The sequence below is a fragment of the Quercus lobata genome, chromosome 8 (genome assembly GCF_001633185.2).
Source record: "Quercus lobata isolate SW786 chromosome 8, ValleyOak3.0 Primary Assembly, whole genome shotgun sequence".
Lineage (NCBI taxonomy): Eukaryota > Viridiplantae > Streptophyta > Magnoliopsida > Fagales > Fagaceae > Quercus > Quercus lobata.
Genome location: NC_044911.1, coordinates 6,660,414 through 6,678,629, shown reverse-complemented (window position 1 = coordinate 6,678,629; position 18,216 = coordinate 6,660,414). Strand labels below are relative to the sequence as shown.

General features: G+C 36.9%; 3 protein-coding genes across 3 annotated transcripts; all 3 read right to left on the bottom strand.

Moving 5' to 3' along the window:
• Positions 1–327: 327 nt before the first annotated feature.
• LOC115956232 (receptor-like kinase TMK4) lies at positions 328–723 on the bottom strand. Its single transcript, XM_031074668.1, has one exon. The coding sequence runs from the start codon at positions 721–723 to the stop codon at positions 328–330; it is 396 nt and encodes a 131-aa protein (XP_030930528.1).
• Positions 724–4,944: 4,221 nt separating this feature from the next.
• On the bottom strand, positions 4,945–7,118 carry LOC115955248. Its single transcript, XM_031073322.1, has 4 exons — positions 7,034–7,118; positions 5,861–5,962; positions 5,227–5,766; positions 4,945–5,131 (listed from the first exon to the last, which is right to left on the bottom strand). Exons 1-4 carry the CDS (start codon positions 7,034–7,036, stop codon positions 5,111–5,113), a joined length of 666 nt encoding a protein of 221 aa, XP_030929182.1. The 5' UTR covers positions 7,037–7,118; the 3' UTR covers positions 4,945–5,110.
• A 6,505-nt stretch (positions 7,119–13,623) lies between these two features.
• Positions 13,624–17,298, bottom strand: LOC115956230. The gene is made up of 4 exons (XM_031074667.1): positions 15,011–17,298; positions 14,660–14,917; positions 14,461–14,575; positions 13,624–14,361 (listed from the first exon to the last, which is right to left on the bottom strand). The coding sequence occupies exons 1-4, from the start codon at positions 17,296–17,298 to the stop codon at positions 13,624–13,626; spliced, it is 3,399 nt and encodes a 1,132-aa protein (XP_030930527.1).
• Positions 17,299–18,216: the final 918 nt, after the last annotated feature.

Sequence of the window (18,216 nt, the reverse complement as noted above, 5' to 3'; positions counted from 1 at the left end):
TTTAAAAGGGAAACTTAAGGAACAACACCTAAAGTATTGTACCTAAGTTTTGTCTATTATTAAAATACATGTTTGAGAATCTCAACTGACCTAGTGTCTACCGAGACATTTTGTATGACCTTTGTTAGCCAAGCATCTAACGAAAATTCTTGCAATGCAAAATATAAAAGTTCGGATTCTCAGCTCTCACAGAGAAACTATATTAATTCACTCTCCACACGTAAAAATTACTTGCACAAAGATTAAAAACACAAAGAAAAACATATTTTTGTCTCTTTCACAAAGAATTTAATATGTTTACAGACGATTGGACTAGAGTTGTCGATTCTACATCGTTTGCCATCTTTGTGGATCTTGAGGAAGGCTCATGCTTTGGTCAAAGCTATAGATGTCCTCAACTCCATTTGAAGTGTTAGGACATGCAAGTTTCCAATGCCCTATAAGAGGACTTAAGATGTTGACTACATACCCCATATCCGGTCTTTGGTATGGCTTGGGAGTAGTGCAATGTCCTGCCAGTTCAACCACTTTGTATATGCTCTCCATGGTCTCCTCATCAGGGTTAATAGTTTGGTCAATGGCCATGGCAATGCTCTCCTTGTTGTTTAGAATACTACAGAACCATGTTACCAGATGAGGGTCCTCATCTGGCAGAGTGTCATCTATAGCATTTCTTCCAGTAATTAGCTGCATCAAAATCACTCCAAATGCATATATATACATTTGCTTTGATGGTCATTGCTCCTGTAGCTGTTGACAAGGAAAGGAACTCATCAAGCTAACTTGCAATGGTTCAACTAGTGACATTTAACTAGAAAATAATTATCCATGGTGAACATTAATTGGTGTCAACATACTTGGTATGATACAAGCACATGAAGAGAAAAGATTGTACAACAACAACAAGCCCTAGCCTCAAATTGTAAGGTCGTCTATTGATCATCAATAGATTAGTCAAGGTTGACTATACGTATATAGTGGTAGAGTCAAAATTTCAGTTTGGAGACTGGGAAAAATTAAAAGACATGAATGGAATTAATCATAAAAATGTTAAAATGTATGAATAATATATATGTAAAATAATACTATATCATGCAAAATAAAATGTAAATGTAAATTGTAATTTGTTTATCATTTCTAGATTAATTTACTTAGTTGCGCTCAAAGTTTTTTCATATTTTTTATTTTTCTTCATGATTTTTTTTCAATAATTTGATTAATCAGGATAAATTTAGAAAATAAATAAAATATAAAAGTGTTTAAAATATAACAATATGCTTGGAAAGTTGCACGTTAAATGTATTGATTGCTTTAATAAAAATGAGGGGATTGGTCCATAGAGAGAGTTTTGTTGGAGAGAGAGACTCAAGTAGGGTGAGAGTGCCAAGATCCGAAGGAAGAGTCCCTGAGAGAGACTGAGAAATTAATCGGATTTCGGTGACACTGCTTCCTTTGCAGCTAACGTTTGGCCACTTGCAGTAGTGTGTGCTGTTAGACCAGCTGTTTGGGGCGGTGCTAAAGGAGGCTAGGAGCTTGGCCATGACTGCGGCATCATTGGCAGATGAAAGAGCTAGAAAGGAGAAAATGAAGGTGGAGAAATAGATCAGCCAAACCATTTGAGATTGAGAAAGAGAAATGGGTTTGAAGTCTGGCAGCCTTGATGTTCAGTTTGGTCTTTGTTTGTTTGGGTTGTTGGGCGTTATATGAGACTTATTTTCATTTTTAGTACGCAAGAAAGGAGGAAAATGTGAGCTGTGTTGGAAGATAAGAATGACAATTTTTCCCCGTACCTCCCTACTTCGTTCCACGCATGTCTTCCCCGCCCCACAAAGGTGGTGGGGCAGGAATGGGGCATGATTTTAGCCCCGTACCATGGGGCAAAGCGGGGATGGGTTTAGACTTTTTAGACCCACCCCGCCCCTCCCCGTCCCGACTCACCCTGCATTGCTAAGAGTTATAATTGTAAATTTTTCATACTCCTAGAACCCTTCTATTTAAACAAACATATCAATATTAACTTATTTTATTCTACCAAATGTGGTTCTCTACCTTTATTTTATTATGTGTTATACTATGAGATTTTTTTATTTTTATGATTATCTTGTTAAACACTTGGATATATTATTCAATTTTTTCTAAAAATTGATTTGATTTGATGGAATGAATTTAGTTATAATTTCAAGTATACTTTTATTAATGAAATAGGTTTTATTAAAAAAATTGCACTAGTTATAGGGCAAGTTAACAAAAAATAGAGTTTTACAGGATGAGACGGGGCTTTGCGAGTCCCAAGGGGCGGAGAAGGGGTGAGAAAATTTTCCTCGTCAGGCGGGGTAGGGTAGAGATGGGGTAAGACAAAATCTTGTTGGGCGGGAACAAATACCCCATTTTTCGGCCTGGCCCCTCCCTATTGCCATCCCTGTTGGAGGGGCCAAGTAAACTCTCCTCATACAAAACATATCTATACAGTCTTTCGTTAACTCGATTTGAATATGATTATGTCCACTACAAGAATAGTCATTAGCTACCCCCAACCACAAAACAAATCTTTGGTAATTGCCAAGTGGGTTAAAACCTACACTCCTAAAAAATTGCACTAGTTGTAGGGCAAGTTAACAAAAAATAGAGTTTTACAGGATGAGATGGGGCTTCACGAGTCCTAATGGGTGGAGAAGGGGTGAGAAAATTTCCCCCGTCAGGCGGGGCAAGGTGGAGATGGGGCAAGACAAAACCTTGCGGGGCGGGAACAAATACCCCATTTTTCGACTTGGCCCCTCCCCATTGCCATCCCTGTTAGAGGGGCCAAGTAAACTCTCCTCATACAAAACATATCTATACAGTCTTTCATTAACTTGATTTGAATATGATTATGTCTGCTACAGGAATAGTCATTAGCCACCCCCAACCACAAAACAAATCTTTGATAATTGCCAAGTGGGTTAAAACCTATACTCCTAAAAATATATGTAGTGGTGCGAGTAAAGATCGTTCTCACAGAGAGTATCTAGCCTAGTTTTATGTTACGTGAACAAGGGGGGGAGGGTGTTTGAGTATAATGAAAACAATTTTAAGAAAAAAAAACAACTAAGGAACAATTCAAATTAAAGTATTAAAATCAATTAAAAGAACAAACCTTGGTCTAAATCAACATCCACCATCGGAATTTTACAACTAATCATCAATGCAAGTATATATCAATTCACACTTTGAATATTCACCATTGGAACTATTTTTCTATCTCTCCTTAGTCATAGTTAATTAGAAAACAAGCGATCTAATAGACCCTAACTATTAAACAACCCAAGACAAGCGCTAAAGGTTTAATCTAGTAGCAACCTTAAGAATTAGAGAGATCGATGAAACTAAACAACACGAACACAAGCGGTTGCATTTAATTTAGTCGAGCATTCTTCCTAAGATCTAATAATTTCTGACGCAGCAAATCATTAAATCTTGGTTGTTTCACAAGTTAGAGAGATCAAACAATTACGGATTTGATATCTAACCTAGCGATAGATTGCAATGAATAATAAACTAGTGGCCTCCTAGTAATTAAACGAGACAATCATGAAAATAAGTACAAAAGAACATCCGATATTCAAAGCATAAATCAAACAATAAAAAAAAAATTAGATCTCACAGTTTTATTGATTCTGAGGCTTCAGTTTCCTTTGACCAAGTATAAAAGTTTAGCCACGCAAGGCCATGATGAAAACTCAAAGGAAAAAATCAGAGAAGAGGGGAGAGAGAGGCGTGTGTGTATGTCTAATTCTAATTTCTCCTCCCCCTTTTACATGTTCATTCCCCCTTTCCCAAGCCTACAAAATCTCCTAAAAATATTCTCAATAATAATATCCAAATCTAACTAATTAAGAAAAAATATTAAAAATAAAACAAAGTCCTAATACAACTAGGAAAGTGGTGTTTTTCTACTGGAAATTTCGTGCATCAGATCTAGAGGCTTCCAAAAATAAACCACATCAGATACGCATATTAGAATTTCAGGCAAAGGATCATTCCAGAACGTTAGTAGTGCAGGTGCAGAAACTTCAAGCCCGATTTCTACCTTGATGCATCCCGTCACTACAAAAAAAATGTCCTCTGGCCGCGTTTTTAAAACGCGGCTATATGCAAAAAAAACGTGGCTCTAGCTTATAGCCGCGTTTTTTTAGGCCGCGGTTAAGAACGTGGCCTAAAACCCGTGACAATAGGACTAATGGTCCTATGGCCGCACTTTTTAACCGCGGCTCCAGGTCATGTCCTATGGCCACGTTTAAAACGCGGCCTAAGGCGCAAGTCTATGGCCGCGTTTTAAACGCAGCCGAAGACCTTACCATGAGGCCGCGTTTAAAACGCAGCCCAAGTTAGGACCTTAGGCCACGTTTTAAACGCGGCCTAAGGAGGGCACATTAGGCCGCGCTTAATAAGTGTGGCTATACCCTCCATGGTGAGGGCCTCTACACTTCTTTAAGCCGCGTTTTAACCGTGGCCTAAGGTCCAACCTTCGGCTGCGTTTAAAACGCGGCCTAAGGATTAAGTCTTGGGCCGCGTTTAAAACGCAGCCCAAGTAAGGACCTTAGGCCACGTTTTAAACGCGGCCTAAGGATGGTGCATTAGGCCGCGTTTAATAAGTGTGGCTATACCCTCCATGGTGAGGGCCTCTACGCCTCTTTAAGCCGCGTTTGAACCGTGGCCTAAGGTCCAACCTTCGGCTGCGTTTAAAACGCGGCCTAAGGATAAAGTCTTGAGCTGCGTTCCAATCGCGGCCTAAGACCCCCGAACCCCATTTAGAATTTACCTATAGCCGCGTTTTAAACGTGGCTATAGTTTTTTTTTTTTTTTTTTCCCTTTTCCTGGGCAGAGGAGTTTTCCTGCATTCTTTACAGCTTGCTGCATGCAACAAAAATTTCCTCAAGCAAGAGTTTTCAACAAAATATCCTTTCACATATTTTCTCAAACCTGTCAACAAAATATCTCTAAATGTTTACAATCATGTTTACAATATTTTGAATATCCACAAAGTAACAACATTACAATATTTTAAATATCCACGAAGTTACAATACTACAATATTCCGAATATCCGAACAATCATACACGAAGAGTCCTGCCTATGATGTAGCAGCGCTATCCTGAATATATTATATACATTCTATTAGCAGCACATAATAATGTATTAACCATAAACACACAAGTTTCATTAAATTAGAGGAAAAGTTCGTATTACCTGACAAATTGATCTTAAACTGCTTGGTGTGCTTTGTAAGAAGGCTAATACTTCATCCATTTTCCTCTTTGTTTCGGCCATTTCCTGCTTTGTTTCGGCCATTTCCTGCTTTGTTTCGGCCAGCTGCTGCTGATGCCGTGCTTCTGATTCGCGCATTGCTTCGGCCAGTTGCTGCTCATGCCGTGCATCTGACTCCCGCTTTGCTTCAGCCAATGCTTCGGCGATTTCCTCCTTATGTTGTGCATGCAATGAGGCTATCTGCTCCTGATGCCTCTGCTCTGAGTCAGCAAGTTGGTCCCTCGTCGAATTTTCCAATGCAGTCATCCGTTGGACCGTTTCAGAGGACGACGGCCCAGGCAAACATGGAAGGTTCGACCCACTTCTTCCTGAAGGGGTTGGTCCAAAACCAACCCCACGGACACGTCCAGAACGTTCTTTGCCCATCACTTGAGCGAACGCATCATCATGTGCCCAGAGAATTCCATCGCGACGGTCTCCTTTTAGTTTCCCCCCGTCGTATAAAATTTCTTTCATTTTATCCTGTTTTCATACAAGAACCAAATAACATATTATATTTGCTATAAACATTTCACGCACAAATTAGAAACTAAATAGATTCTGATATAGCGCTTACAATCTTATGTAGCACTACATCACTAATAGGAGTCCCATCTTTCGTGCAGTATGCTTTTATGAAAATATCTGCACGCTCCACTGCTTGGCCGCTTTCTTTTGCCTACATCATATTCAACAGCCTCATTACAATAGTGACAATTTATGTTGGTGATATGAAGCAACAATCGACAACCAAACATAGCAAATGAAATTTGGAACATAACATGCAATATAAATGTTAACAAATTTCGTAAATATGTAGTTTATTACGTTCAAAACGACGAGTTGTTCTCTTCATGTAAATGCTTTCTATCAAGCGGTTTTTGGTACCAATACTCTTGCCCTTTGATTTAATAAAATAGTCATTTCATATGAGGTAACGTTTGAAAAAGTGTGGCCATAGCACCCTTGTTGACAGCTTTGAAGACATTTTCGCCGCATTTAAAACGCGGCTATAGGCCACAACTATAGCCACGTTTCTTAAATGTGGTTATATCTGTTACCTATAGCCACGTTTAAAACGCGGCTATAACCCCCTAACTATTTTTAGAATTTGTCTATAGCCACATTTCAAACGCGGCTACAACCCCCTGCATATATGCATCCCAATTGTATTGAAGATGTCCACTTTCAACCTATTTAGTTTTCCACAAACAAGGTCACAAGAAACATAAATCACTAACAAAGTGACAAACATAAATATTAATGAAATCACTAATCAAAAACAAGAAACATCACAAGAAATGTCTATTAATAGTCGTAAACATGCAAAAAAGCCAAGTCTTCCTTACCCCAACACTGTGCTCCCCATCAGTACACTAGTTTCTTCAAACTCTTCACATTCATCACACATAATAATTTTAATTCAACCAAACAATATGTACGGAAATTTTTTTGTGAATTTTTAATATTGATTATTTCTAAACCAAAAAGTTTATATTATTGCCGTAATGAATTTGTGGATTGCTTAGTTTGGACCCTACGACATCGTTGGGTATTGCCACCATTACTGTCATCTCCATGCAAGCCCTTCCTCAATGCTAAACTCACGCAGACAAAATCTATTTTAATTTCCATGAATTCGAATCGACCATGTTCTTTCAGCAACAACATAAATAAATAGTATCATATTATGTCAGAAGTTCATTTAAAATAGTAGAGCATTACAACTTGGCTAGTAGGTTACTCTTACCATATTGTCAGCCGTTTGGGCAAAACTTATAGGCCCTGTCCTCGCTATATCCTTCTGTTTTGCACGACTTCTCTTGTTCGTATCACTTATTGTCTACGAACACATTCCCACCAACAAATTAAAACAAACAAATCAATTATAACACTGTACTCTGTATAAATAATTTCCATGAATTCGAATCAACCATGTTCTTACAATAAAGTCATAATAAATAATTTGATTTGAACCAAGCATAGGTAACTCATAATCAAGCAGAAGAATAGCTTGCTAGGAAAGAGTAACTTGAATCCAATTAAGACCAACTAGTGATGATTGGTTGAGGAGACTTCGATGGTTAAATTATTAAACTAGTTGTAGAAATGAAAGTGGCATAATAACAACATTTGCAGCTTAAAACCTGGTAAATTGGAATGATTGAGTATTAATCATAGTAGGCAAAAATAGATTTAGCGAGAACGTGTGTAAGTGGATGGAACATGTCCAATAATATTAAATACAATGTAATTGGTGAGATGTATTAAATGCTAATATGAAGAAGCTTAGTGACGCTTTTCAATTAGATATATTATATGTGTGTGTGTGTGTGTGTGTACAACATCTTAAATAAATATATGTAATTTGCTTATACTAAAAATTGATTAGTGTTTTGGGATTGTAATTCAATTGGTCAGAACACCACTTCTTTTAAGGATGTTTGTTTCGTTTGTACTATGTGACAAAGCAGAAGAAAGGATTCAAAGAAAAGAAAAAAATGTATATGAATAAAGGGATCTATAAGTAGGCTGCAATGTCATCTTGAGGTGGGGACTATTGTGTTTCATATTGCTTGTCCTAAGTATTTGGTACTCATTCCTAGGACGATTGGGTTCTACTGTATACTTCCAACAAGAGCCCTCAATTGGTTTGATCCTTATAGACTGAAGAGCGAACGCCTAGAGACTTATTTGGACATAAATGAAAATTCTTTTGGGCTTGTCAGGCCCCACCCCTAATAAATGGTACGAAAACAATTGTATCCAATGTATGAGCTACTTACCACCAGGCCTGCCTATTTATTTACTCTCTTTTTTGTTAGAGAAACCTATTTTATATACTTGTGTTAGTACAACCTTGGGCTGCGTTTAAAACGCGGCCCAAATACCCCATCACATATATTACCACTAAAAAATAATAAAGCAAGAAAATAGCGCAACCTTCGTTTTAGAATCAAACCAATAGTCAACTAGTGCGCGGTAGTCCTGCACGTCAGCCCAAGATGGTTGCTTTTCAATGACCTCTTCTTTCAACGCATCTTTTGGGTAGCATTTCTTTTTTAATTTACTCCTTCGGTTCCTTCTCAGCTCCCCTAATAAGCGCATTGCCCAGTTCATTTGATTAGCCGGTTTCACAATTTCTGGGTCAATGATCCACTTTTTCTGAAATGCAAAAAATTGAGTTAGCATCGTGCAAAAATTCACCCTACTGAAAATGCCATTTAGCACATACACGGCTATACATAACAATTAAAAGTAGCTTGATTTGATACAACCTCTATCGCTGCCCAAGCTTCTTCTTTGCATTTGCGGTCGACATGCGTCCAATTACTTGGCATAAGTGGGCAATAGTTGTTGCATAAGCATAAGGTGCCCAACCACCTTTTGAATGTTTGCCCGCTTTCTCCAACCGGTTGCATGCTCCCATTTAACCCACATACAAGTTTCTTGTTCGCTGGAAGGGCCCATATTCGCTGCATTAGCGTTATTCCACGTTTTTTATTTAAATTATTGGATATTGGGGTTTCCCGAACTGAATCTTCTGCATGCCCATCAGTGGATGGTGCGGTTGCGTGGACCAAATCGTCTGCATATAGTAAACCATTATTAGGATACACATTTCAAAGTTCACAATTAGAGAGAAGTCACTATATATAGCTCAAGTGGTCAACTAACATGATATATGTGATCTTTGTAAATGTGGACATTTTGATACTTAAAGAAACTGATAATAACAAATAAGTCGATGTCTCTATCTAAAAGTTGTTTTTATCCCTTACAAAAATAAAAAACTGTTTCTATCCAAGAACAATCAATTGCATGAATTTATCAATCATACAAAAAAAAAAATCAAACACAGAGAAGTGTAGCAAAGAGAGGAAAAACAAAGTATGAATACCAAATCCAAGTTGAACTCTAACATTACTAATTTCATTGACATAAAGAGAGAAAACAGATAACCATCTCTGAAATCATGTAGAATAAAAATAATATTACATAAAATCAACCCAAACAGTTAAAACAAAAAAAAAAAACAAAACTTTATTGAAAAACCAACCTGACTTTGCATTGGATGAGACACTATAAACCAGCAATTCCCCATCACACTAAATCCAGAAACATGAAGTGTATGTGCATGAAGTGCACATGAAGTGTATGTGCACATGAAGTGTATGTGCATTCTAATCCCCACCAATCTTTGTTCATCACTCTCCAACATGATCTCATTCTTTTCCTTTTGTGCCCATCTCTTTTTGTTTTGCCTCACGCATTCACACCACGGTGTGTAGTTCCCCCAATTGAGATTCTCTTGATCAAAGCTTGTCAACAGTTTTTTTTTTTTTTTTAAATAATATTTTTAACGTTTCGTTTCTTCCACCTTGCAAGTAGCCATATAGTGATTGTAGCAAATAATTTTTATATGGTATATTTTCAGAATTGTATTTTTAGATTAACTTTCTTCTTTTTTTTCGGTTGTATTTTCTAGATTGTATTTAATAATTTCCACATGTGATTTTGTAATAAGTTAGAATTAGTTAGTTTGTTAGGTATATTTTCTTACGCTATCTCTTGTATTGGTTAGTGAATAGTGATCTAATTCGCATACAATCAATAATACTAGACATTTATTTTTCACTCTCCCTATTTTTTGACATGTATCAGCAATAGTTAAAAAAAAAAAAAAAGTTGTAAAATTTTTGATGTGACAAAAGTAAACTTAATTAACTGTATATTATGACTCAGAGGGAAAAAAATTAACCGTATATTTTTGTGGGCGCAGGTCGTCCAGTTACTCAATCCACAATTCCGGAGAGATGGTCCCAGGCCTCTTTGACTTCACCAAATTGTATTTCATTGAGCCGCCACATGTCCATTTACTGGACGTTCTAATTTCTGTTTTTATTTGTTGGGGGTGAACTAGTTTAACATGTATAACAAATTTCTGTTTTTATTTGTTGGGGGTGAACTAGTTTAACATGTATAACACTGGCACACACACACACACACACACACACAGTGTCATATTAGTGTCCATTGCTGGAATTCTCCTTGACACTGTAAACCATACAATGCTATATGATTTTAAGGGTACCTAAGAGGCTCATTCTCTTCGAGTTTGGAAAGTGCTGTTAGTGCCAAGTTAGCGGCCTGGTGAGAGCTTGAGTTCCGAAAGGCATTCCTAATCCTAAGTTACATCGGGGAGTAAGTTTTCCTTCCTTTTATTTATTTTTATTTATTTGGCCCCCTGCATAATAAGCTCTGAATATTAAGCTGCAGACTTGTTTTTTCTTTTTTTATACAGAAACCAGCTCGGGCATGTTCACATATCTGCAGATGAAATTAGATCCTTAAAGCATTTAGGAATGGTAGATTTTGAGGAAAGAGTTTGGAAGGCCTTCGGACAAAAGTACACCATCAACTATGAAGACCGACGAAGGGTGAATATTATGTTGTTATTGTTGTTGACCTGTCATGGTTACTGTGTCTTGGCTAATTTCTTAATCCTTGAGAAGTCCGCTAAAGATACAGAATCTTCAAGTTCTTTGCTGTGTTTTCTTTTTGGTGGAAAAAAGAGTTTTTGCTTATCTAAATCAGTAATGTCTGCTTGTGCATTCTTTATTCTCTTCCATTTCTATTTTCTGGGTGATTCTTGAATGCATGCCCTCTTAGTATGTCCACACAATTTATATGAATGTAGGACTCTTTCGTTGTGTGCTTTTTTATGTTCTAGATCAACTAATCAGGAAATTTCCAACAAAGCAGAGGAGAGAGAGAGAGAGTTTTAACCTAAGATAATTTATAGTTGTGTGATATGGTAGACTTTGGAGAATAATTGTAATGAGAGGTGGTAGCAAGTTGCCCTGATTTAAAATTCCTTTCTCAGTGAGAGTAAACCTAAGCAATTATCCAGTTACTGTGGTTAGGGCCATCTAGCCTATTACCATTAGCATTTTGTATGCAATCTTGTCAAATGTTTCTAAAGTATAATGAGGTAAGTCAACTATTGAATATATTCAATTGAATTAGGAAAAGAAAGGAATATTATCTTATGCAATGTGGATAAATTTAAAACTAATTTTCAACTATGTTTTGGTGGCAGCCTCCCTTGTATCGACTCCAGCATTTGTCAAATTCACCTTTTCTTATTTTTGGTGTCTTGCAGACTCTTGATTGGGACATGAAAAAGATGCACATTCAAACAACAAAGCAAAATAATATATATGTTGCCTCTTATATAATCTAACAGTTAATCTTCTCTATTTATTTACTAGGTACATTATTAGTATGCCTCTTATCATTTTCTAATGCCATATTCATACATGATGTGCACACTTGAAATTGTTACGATTACAAAATGCATCTGAGCAATTTTACTTGATCATGTACCATAGTCGTAGAAGGTGAATTGCATTGGAGCAAATAATTCAGCTGTAAAACTGTCCCAACAGACATAAATATTTAAGTTCTACTTGAAATTACTGCTTGTCAAAGCAAACTAGATAACTGATTTCCTTCAATCAAATTATGATGCATGAAAATGCCATAATATATTTCTATGACTGAAATATAATGCCAGTTGACGAAGCAAGTTCATATGCATTTATATTGAGAGGGTTCAATGATGTTAAGTTTAACTTGGAAGGGTTAGACGTGTATCAAAAGTCTAAGGCCCTTGATTATAAACTTCTGATTACGCAACACGATTACACTCAATCCATGCAACGTGTTAGAAAAGTTTTAGCTATGCAATGATTCTCCTAATTAAGCCTAATATTGCATTTTTTTTTTTAATCAAGTTACTATTTCTTTGTAGGTTGACAAGTGAGCATTGCGTATATATAATCGTTGATGTTTGAAAGATGGTTTTGTTACATTAATGTACTCCTTAGGGCATAATAAATTTGTAGATTATAAGATAAAACTTAATTCATATAGTAATTAACAAGAATAGAGAAGCACTATCTACCTTGGGGCAACACTAGGATTTGTCCATTTATTAGATGTGATTATGCTTGTTTGTGAATTATTATTTCTTATAGATGCATCCTATAACCAAAAATGGATCAATGCTAGCCAGGCTAAAGTATCAATCTTTGGTTAAGAACATTCAATTGCTTAAAGGAATAGTAGAACCTAAAACTAGGGTTGCAGACTTATATAACACTGTTGAATATCGTCATACCAATCTTGGTAACAGCCAAGTTGTACAGAGCAACTTAAATTTATTTTCTCAATTGAGAAAGAACACTTGCACTAGCATTGATCCATTTTTATTTTAACTTCAAGTTTTTCCAATTACAATTTATTTTGATAAATAGAAGTTATTATAAAGATTAAATCATGTAGTGCCCCCTCTAGGGCATTGTTGAACTCATCCTCAATCTTTCTCTTTAATTAAGTTTCACAAGAAATGCCAGATATGAGCTTCAGGCAGCCAATAAGGTAATGCAATTGTCTTAGTCTAATTTTGTTTACGAGGGAAATTAGGCTGAAAGGTATAAAAAGCTTTTACTGCAGTTATCTTAATCACATGCATTTCTGATTGAGTATTCATGGCAGCTATGATGCAACTTCATTGAGGTAGTCCTAGGCTATAATTGTACCATAAGCACAATACTATACTAGCAAATATACCAGGAAAAAAAATGGAAAGTGAGTGAGGAAAGGCTGGAGGTGGGTGGTCCTCATCTTTGTCAACTAGCTAGCTTCAAAGAGAAAATATAAAAGTGTTTGCTATTTAGTCATTAACAGCAAGCATAAAAGTGTTATCCTAAGAATATTCTACACTGAACGAATAACTACCTGCAGATGGCGGCTGTGTCTCATCATCATCATCACCTCCTCCCCTCTCTGTCGTGAACTTGAGGGTCCTTCGCCGACTTCTACAAGTGGCAATCGGCGTTTCTTACCCATTCCTGCGTCCAACAACTTTACAAAACAAAAAAACTGTTAATTATACAAAACAATCAATTGCATAAAATGTAAGTGACACAGATTGGGTAAAATAATTCATATTTTAATATCTAACAATATATACAAACATATATCCAAGTTTAAGAGCTTCTCTTTGCCAAACACTACAACCACAACGAAATGAAACCCTAACACCACACGATCATATATCCAAGTTCATAAGAAATGAATTTCAAATCCAATAGCGAAGAGGGGAAGGAATTGGATACATAATAAGTAAAAATTAAAGGAATTAACAATATTCATTGGAATTAACAAATTCAACAAATACTACACAGAGGCATTCCAACTAATTAATGAATGAATACGTTTTCATTAACAACTGTAACATCCAAACACATAATACACCACTAAACTATTACACTATTCATCCTCGGTGTACTCATCGTTGTTCTCATCTTCATTGTCAGACTCATCGTCAATAAAGTCATCTTCATTGTTTACTCCATGAAGATCTCTTTCAGCAATGATGGAGGCATCAATTGTCATTCCCTCTAAATCATCCCGAGCCCAACGAAGGTTGTCACTCACAACCTCATTAGTACTTATATTGTAGGGAACATTTTCAGAAAAACTATATGTGTCATCCTCCTCACGTTGGGGACCAACACCAGCATCAAACACGTCCCTAGCTTTAGTTTTGACAACAGTATACCAATCCTTTTGCCTTTTATCTTCCACATAAAAAACTTGTGTAGCTTGAGATGCCAAGACATATGGTTCATCCATCATTTTATCCCCACCATGTATGAAGTGTGTAAAGTTTACCATAGGAAACCCAAATTCATCAGTCTTATATCCTCTCCTATGTTGGTCATGAACCCATTTACACTTGAACAACACATGTTTCATATTGTCAGAGTAATTCAACTCAATTATATCACTTAAAATACCATAGTAAGTATTGCCCCCATCAGTAGCGACACTAACTCCACTATTCTGCGTTTTCCTGTTCCCCTCATCATTTACACTCCTAAATTTTAAGCCATTTATTACATAATGCTTGAACCGCTTTACATAAATATACGGCCATTTGGACAATGCAACAAGAGTATCACTAACTCCCTCCCTTTCCTTATCAGCACCAGTGAGGGACATCACCTAACATCAGTTGACCAAAATAAAAGAATTCATATCAGTACAATTAATCATACTTGAGACAGTGTTATAAGTTTAATAAGTTGAAAATGTCATACGTACGTGACCCCTAAACCAAGTACAAAATTTCTCCATGTGGTGCTTATATATAATCGCATCGGAAACGTTACGATTGTGACCTTTTCGAAGTTCATCCTCTATCAATCTTTTGTGCATCCTGTGCAGGCAATTGTATTAGGGTTAATAGACCTTACATACATTCAATTGACGTGCAATTATATTTGTATTACCCAATACTTACTCACGAAAGCGGTTGATGTTTTCGGAATTGAATAGAACGTAGCGATGGGCTTGGGTCCACTCTTTATTGTTTAGTGTCATGATCGAAACCACCCCCGTTGACTCCTCAATCATCCGGGTGGGTCGATTGAATATAGTTTCCACTCCTTCCATATACCGTGAACAAAATGTTAAGCTCTCTTCTACTATGTATCCTTCAGCAATAGACCCTTCCGGAGCAGCTCTATTTCGTACGTAAGACTTAAGACGTGAGAGATACCTATAAAGGAATGATAAGATTAATGACTGACAATGGTAATTCGAACACGCACATGAAACTAGAAGTTGATCAATAATATTACACACATCTTACCTCTCAATTGGATACATCCAACGGTAGTGCACTGGACCACCAATCTTAGCTTCAGCAGCTAAGTGCATGACCAAATGTACCATCACTGTAAAGAAGGATGGAGGAAATATCTTTTCCAATTCACACAATGTCACTGCAATCTCTGCCTCACTAGTTACAATATCTGAAACCGTAAGGGTTTTCGAACAAATTTCTCTAAAGAAGCAAGCTAACTTTATCAACGGCCTAGTAACATGAGATGGCAAAGAACCACGTAATGCTATGGGAAAAAGTTGCTGCATCAATATGTGGTTATCATTACTCTTCAAACCAGAAATTTTGCGTGCCTTCATATTCACACAGCGTGAGATATTGGAAGCGTACCCATCGGGCACTGTTACGTCCTTCAAAACTTGCAAGAAACCATCTATCTCCAATGAAGTCATATGAAAACATGCGGCCGGTATGGTATACTGATCATCACTTTTTCGTTGTAGGTGGAGTTCACTTCTTATCCCCATGTCCGCCAAGTCAAGGCGTGCCTTGTAATTATCCTTCGTTTTATCCTTCAAGTTCAACAGTGTGCTTAGTATATTGTCCATCACATTCTTCTCTATATGCATCACATCAAGATTGTGTCGCAACTTATGATCCTCCCAATAAGGCAATGTAAAAAATATACTCCTTTTCTTCCAACCACTTTGCTCCGCCTCCCTTCTCTTCCTTTTTTTGTAAGCAAGTTGACATTTCCTACCCAGACAACGTCCAAGTAAATGTTCAGTTTCCACAATAATGTCAGATGTGACTGGTGGTTCAGGAGCCAATCGAGTATCATTAGATCCATCAAATGACATACCATCTTTGCGGAAATCATGGTCAACATCCAACCATCGCCGATGTCCCATGTAACAAAATTTGCGACCATTTCTCAAATATCGAGACTCGGTCTTCACGGCACAAGAAGGACATGCCAACTCACCTTTGGTACTCCAACCCGACAAATCTGCATATGCAGGAAAATCATTTATGGTCCACATCAATGCTGCACGCAATTGGAATACTTCTTTTGAAGATGCATCATATGCTTGTACTCCTACATCCCATAACTCCCTTAGTTCTTCTACTAACGGTTCCAAGTACACATCTATAGCAATCCCTGGTGAGGTAGGACCAGGAATAACTAATGATAGAATCAAAGATGACCGTTTCATGCACAGCCAAGGTGGGAGATTGTACGGGACCAACATGACAGGCCACGTACTATGACTAGTACTCATAATTCCGAAGGGGTTGAACCCATCCGCAGCTAATCCAAGCCTGACATTACGAGGGTCAGATGAGAAGTGTAAATGCTTACTGTCAAACATTTTCCATGCATCTGAGTCAGCAGGATGCCGCATTACCCCATCATCAGTACGACCATTAACATGCCATTTCATAGAGCTAGCCAAATCGGGTGAAAGAAATAGTCGCTGCAATCTTGGCTTTAAGGGGAACCATCGTAGGATCTTCGCAGCTTTCTTCTTCCCCTTAGTGGATGAAGCATGCTTACTAGCAACAGATGACTCATTTGTTTTCCACCTTGAAGCTTTACAACAAGGACATGCCTCGAGGTTAACATTTTGCTTCCAAAACAGCATACAATCATTGGGACAAGCATGGATCTTCTCATAACCCAAACCCAAATCTCGAACTATCTTCTTAGCCTCATAATGGTCCTTTGGCAACTTAGCGTCTGAAGGAAGCATATCCATCAGAACTTGAAGCAACAGAGTAAATGACTTATTCGTCCAACCACACAGAGTCTTCAACTGGAACAACACGACAATGGCTGAGAAGATGCTAAATTTCGTACAACCTTCATATAAAGGTTTGTCTACATCATCTACCATCTTGTAAAACTTCTTCGCGTCATCATTTGGACCTTCACCCGGACGTTGCGCAGTTGGACCTTCTTCCATTGGTTCGGGTGGGATTTCATGCGGGGGGCACAAATCGTGCAACATCCCATGGAAATCACCATATGGATTTTGGGTTTCTTGCACATGAGAGCTCCCACATTCGGTAGCCGACGTAGCAGCTGCCGATTCACCATGAAATTGCCAAACTTTGTAATTTTTAAGCATCCCCGAAGCCCAACAATGCTCACGTACCACATTTAGCGGTTGTATAAGCAAATTCACACATTTCACACAAGGACATAAGACCTTCCCATTGCGCGCGGATGGAGCAGCAAATTCCACGAATTGGTTTACACCTTCAAAATATTCCCTTGTACCCCTCCGCTTCTCCATCCAACTTTTGTCCATTGCGATACAATATTTACTGAATTGTACCTACACCAACATTTGTTACTACAAAGATACTAATTATTATAATTACATTCATTTGTCATTTGTTAAGAACAGACATACCCAACAATGCGGCTATTTTCTAACAAAAATATAACACTTGTCCTAAACTAACGCAATGTGATAAGTTGGAAAAGTAGTTAAGCATAAGTGTTTACAAAATATGATACCTGAAATTATTGGTTTGCATTTACGTATAATATCTGGAATGTAAATGGATATTGAACAATTTAGACAAAACTCACGAATTCTTTATCTTGTTTTTCTTTGTTTGTTGCTCTGCATTTTACTTTGGTTTAGAATTTTGTGAGACTATTTACTATTGTAGCTTGATGCATTTAATGGATTAATACTACAAGATTTGAATGTCATAATATTATAATTATTAATTATTTTTTTGTCGAAGTCGCCTATATTTGCTTCTACGAAAAACAAAGACGCCTATAATCTCTCTTGGTCTGCCATAATTGTATTTCATTATTCTTTTGGACAGTCAGAACATGTTTTGAAGAATAAATTGTTGGAGTAAAAAAGAAAGAAAAAAGAAACACTTTTTTCCTACTTGAGTGCATGGTTGGTAAAGAAATACATGTTTTTTTTTGTTTTTTAAATCTTTTTTCTAAATGGTCTATTCAAAATTTTGTTGAATGAGCAACAAATGTCAACATTAGATTTTGAAATTTCTATGAAAGACTCCGTGAATTTAGGTTTCTTTTTTCTTGCAAATAATTATTATTATTATAATTGTTTTTGTATTGTCGTAGTATAAAATGTTTACATTTTCAGTGTCCATGTGTGTTTTGTAACAAGAAAAGAAGGTATATTGTTGATGATGATGACTTGTTCTATTTAATGATCTTTTGTTGTATATTTGCT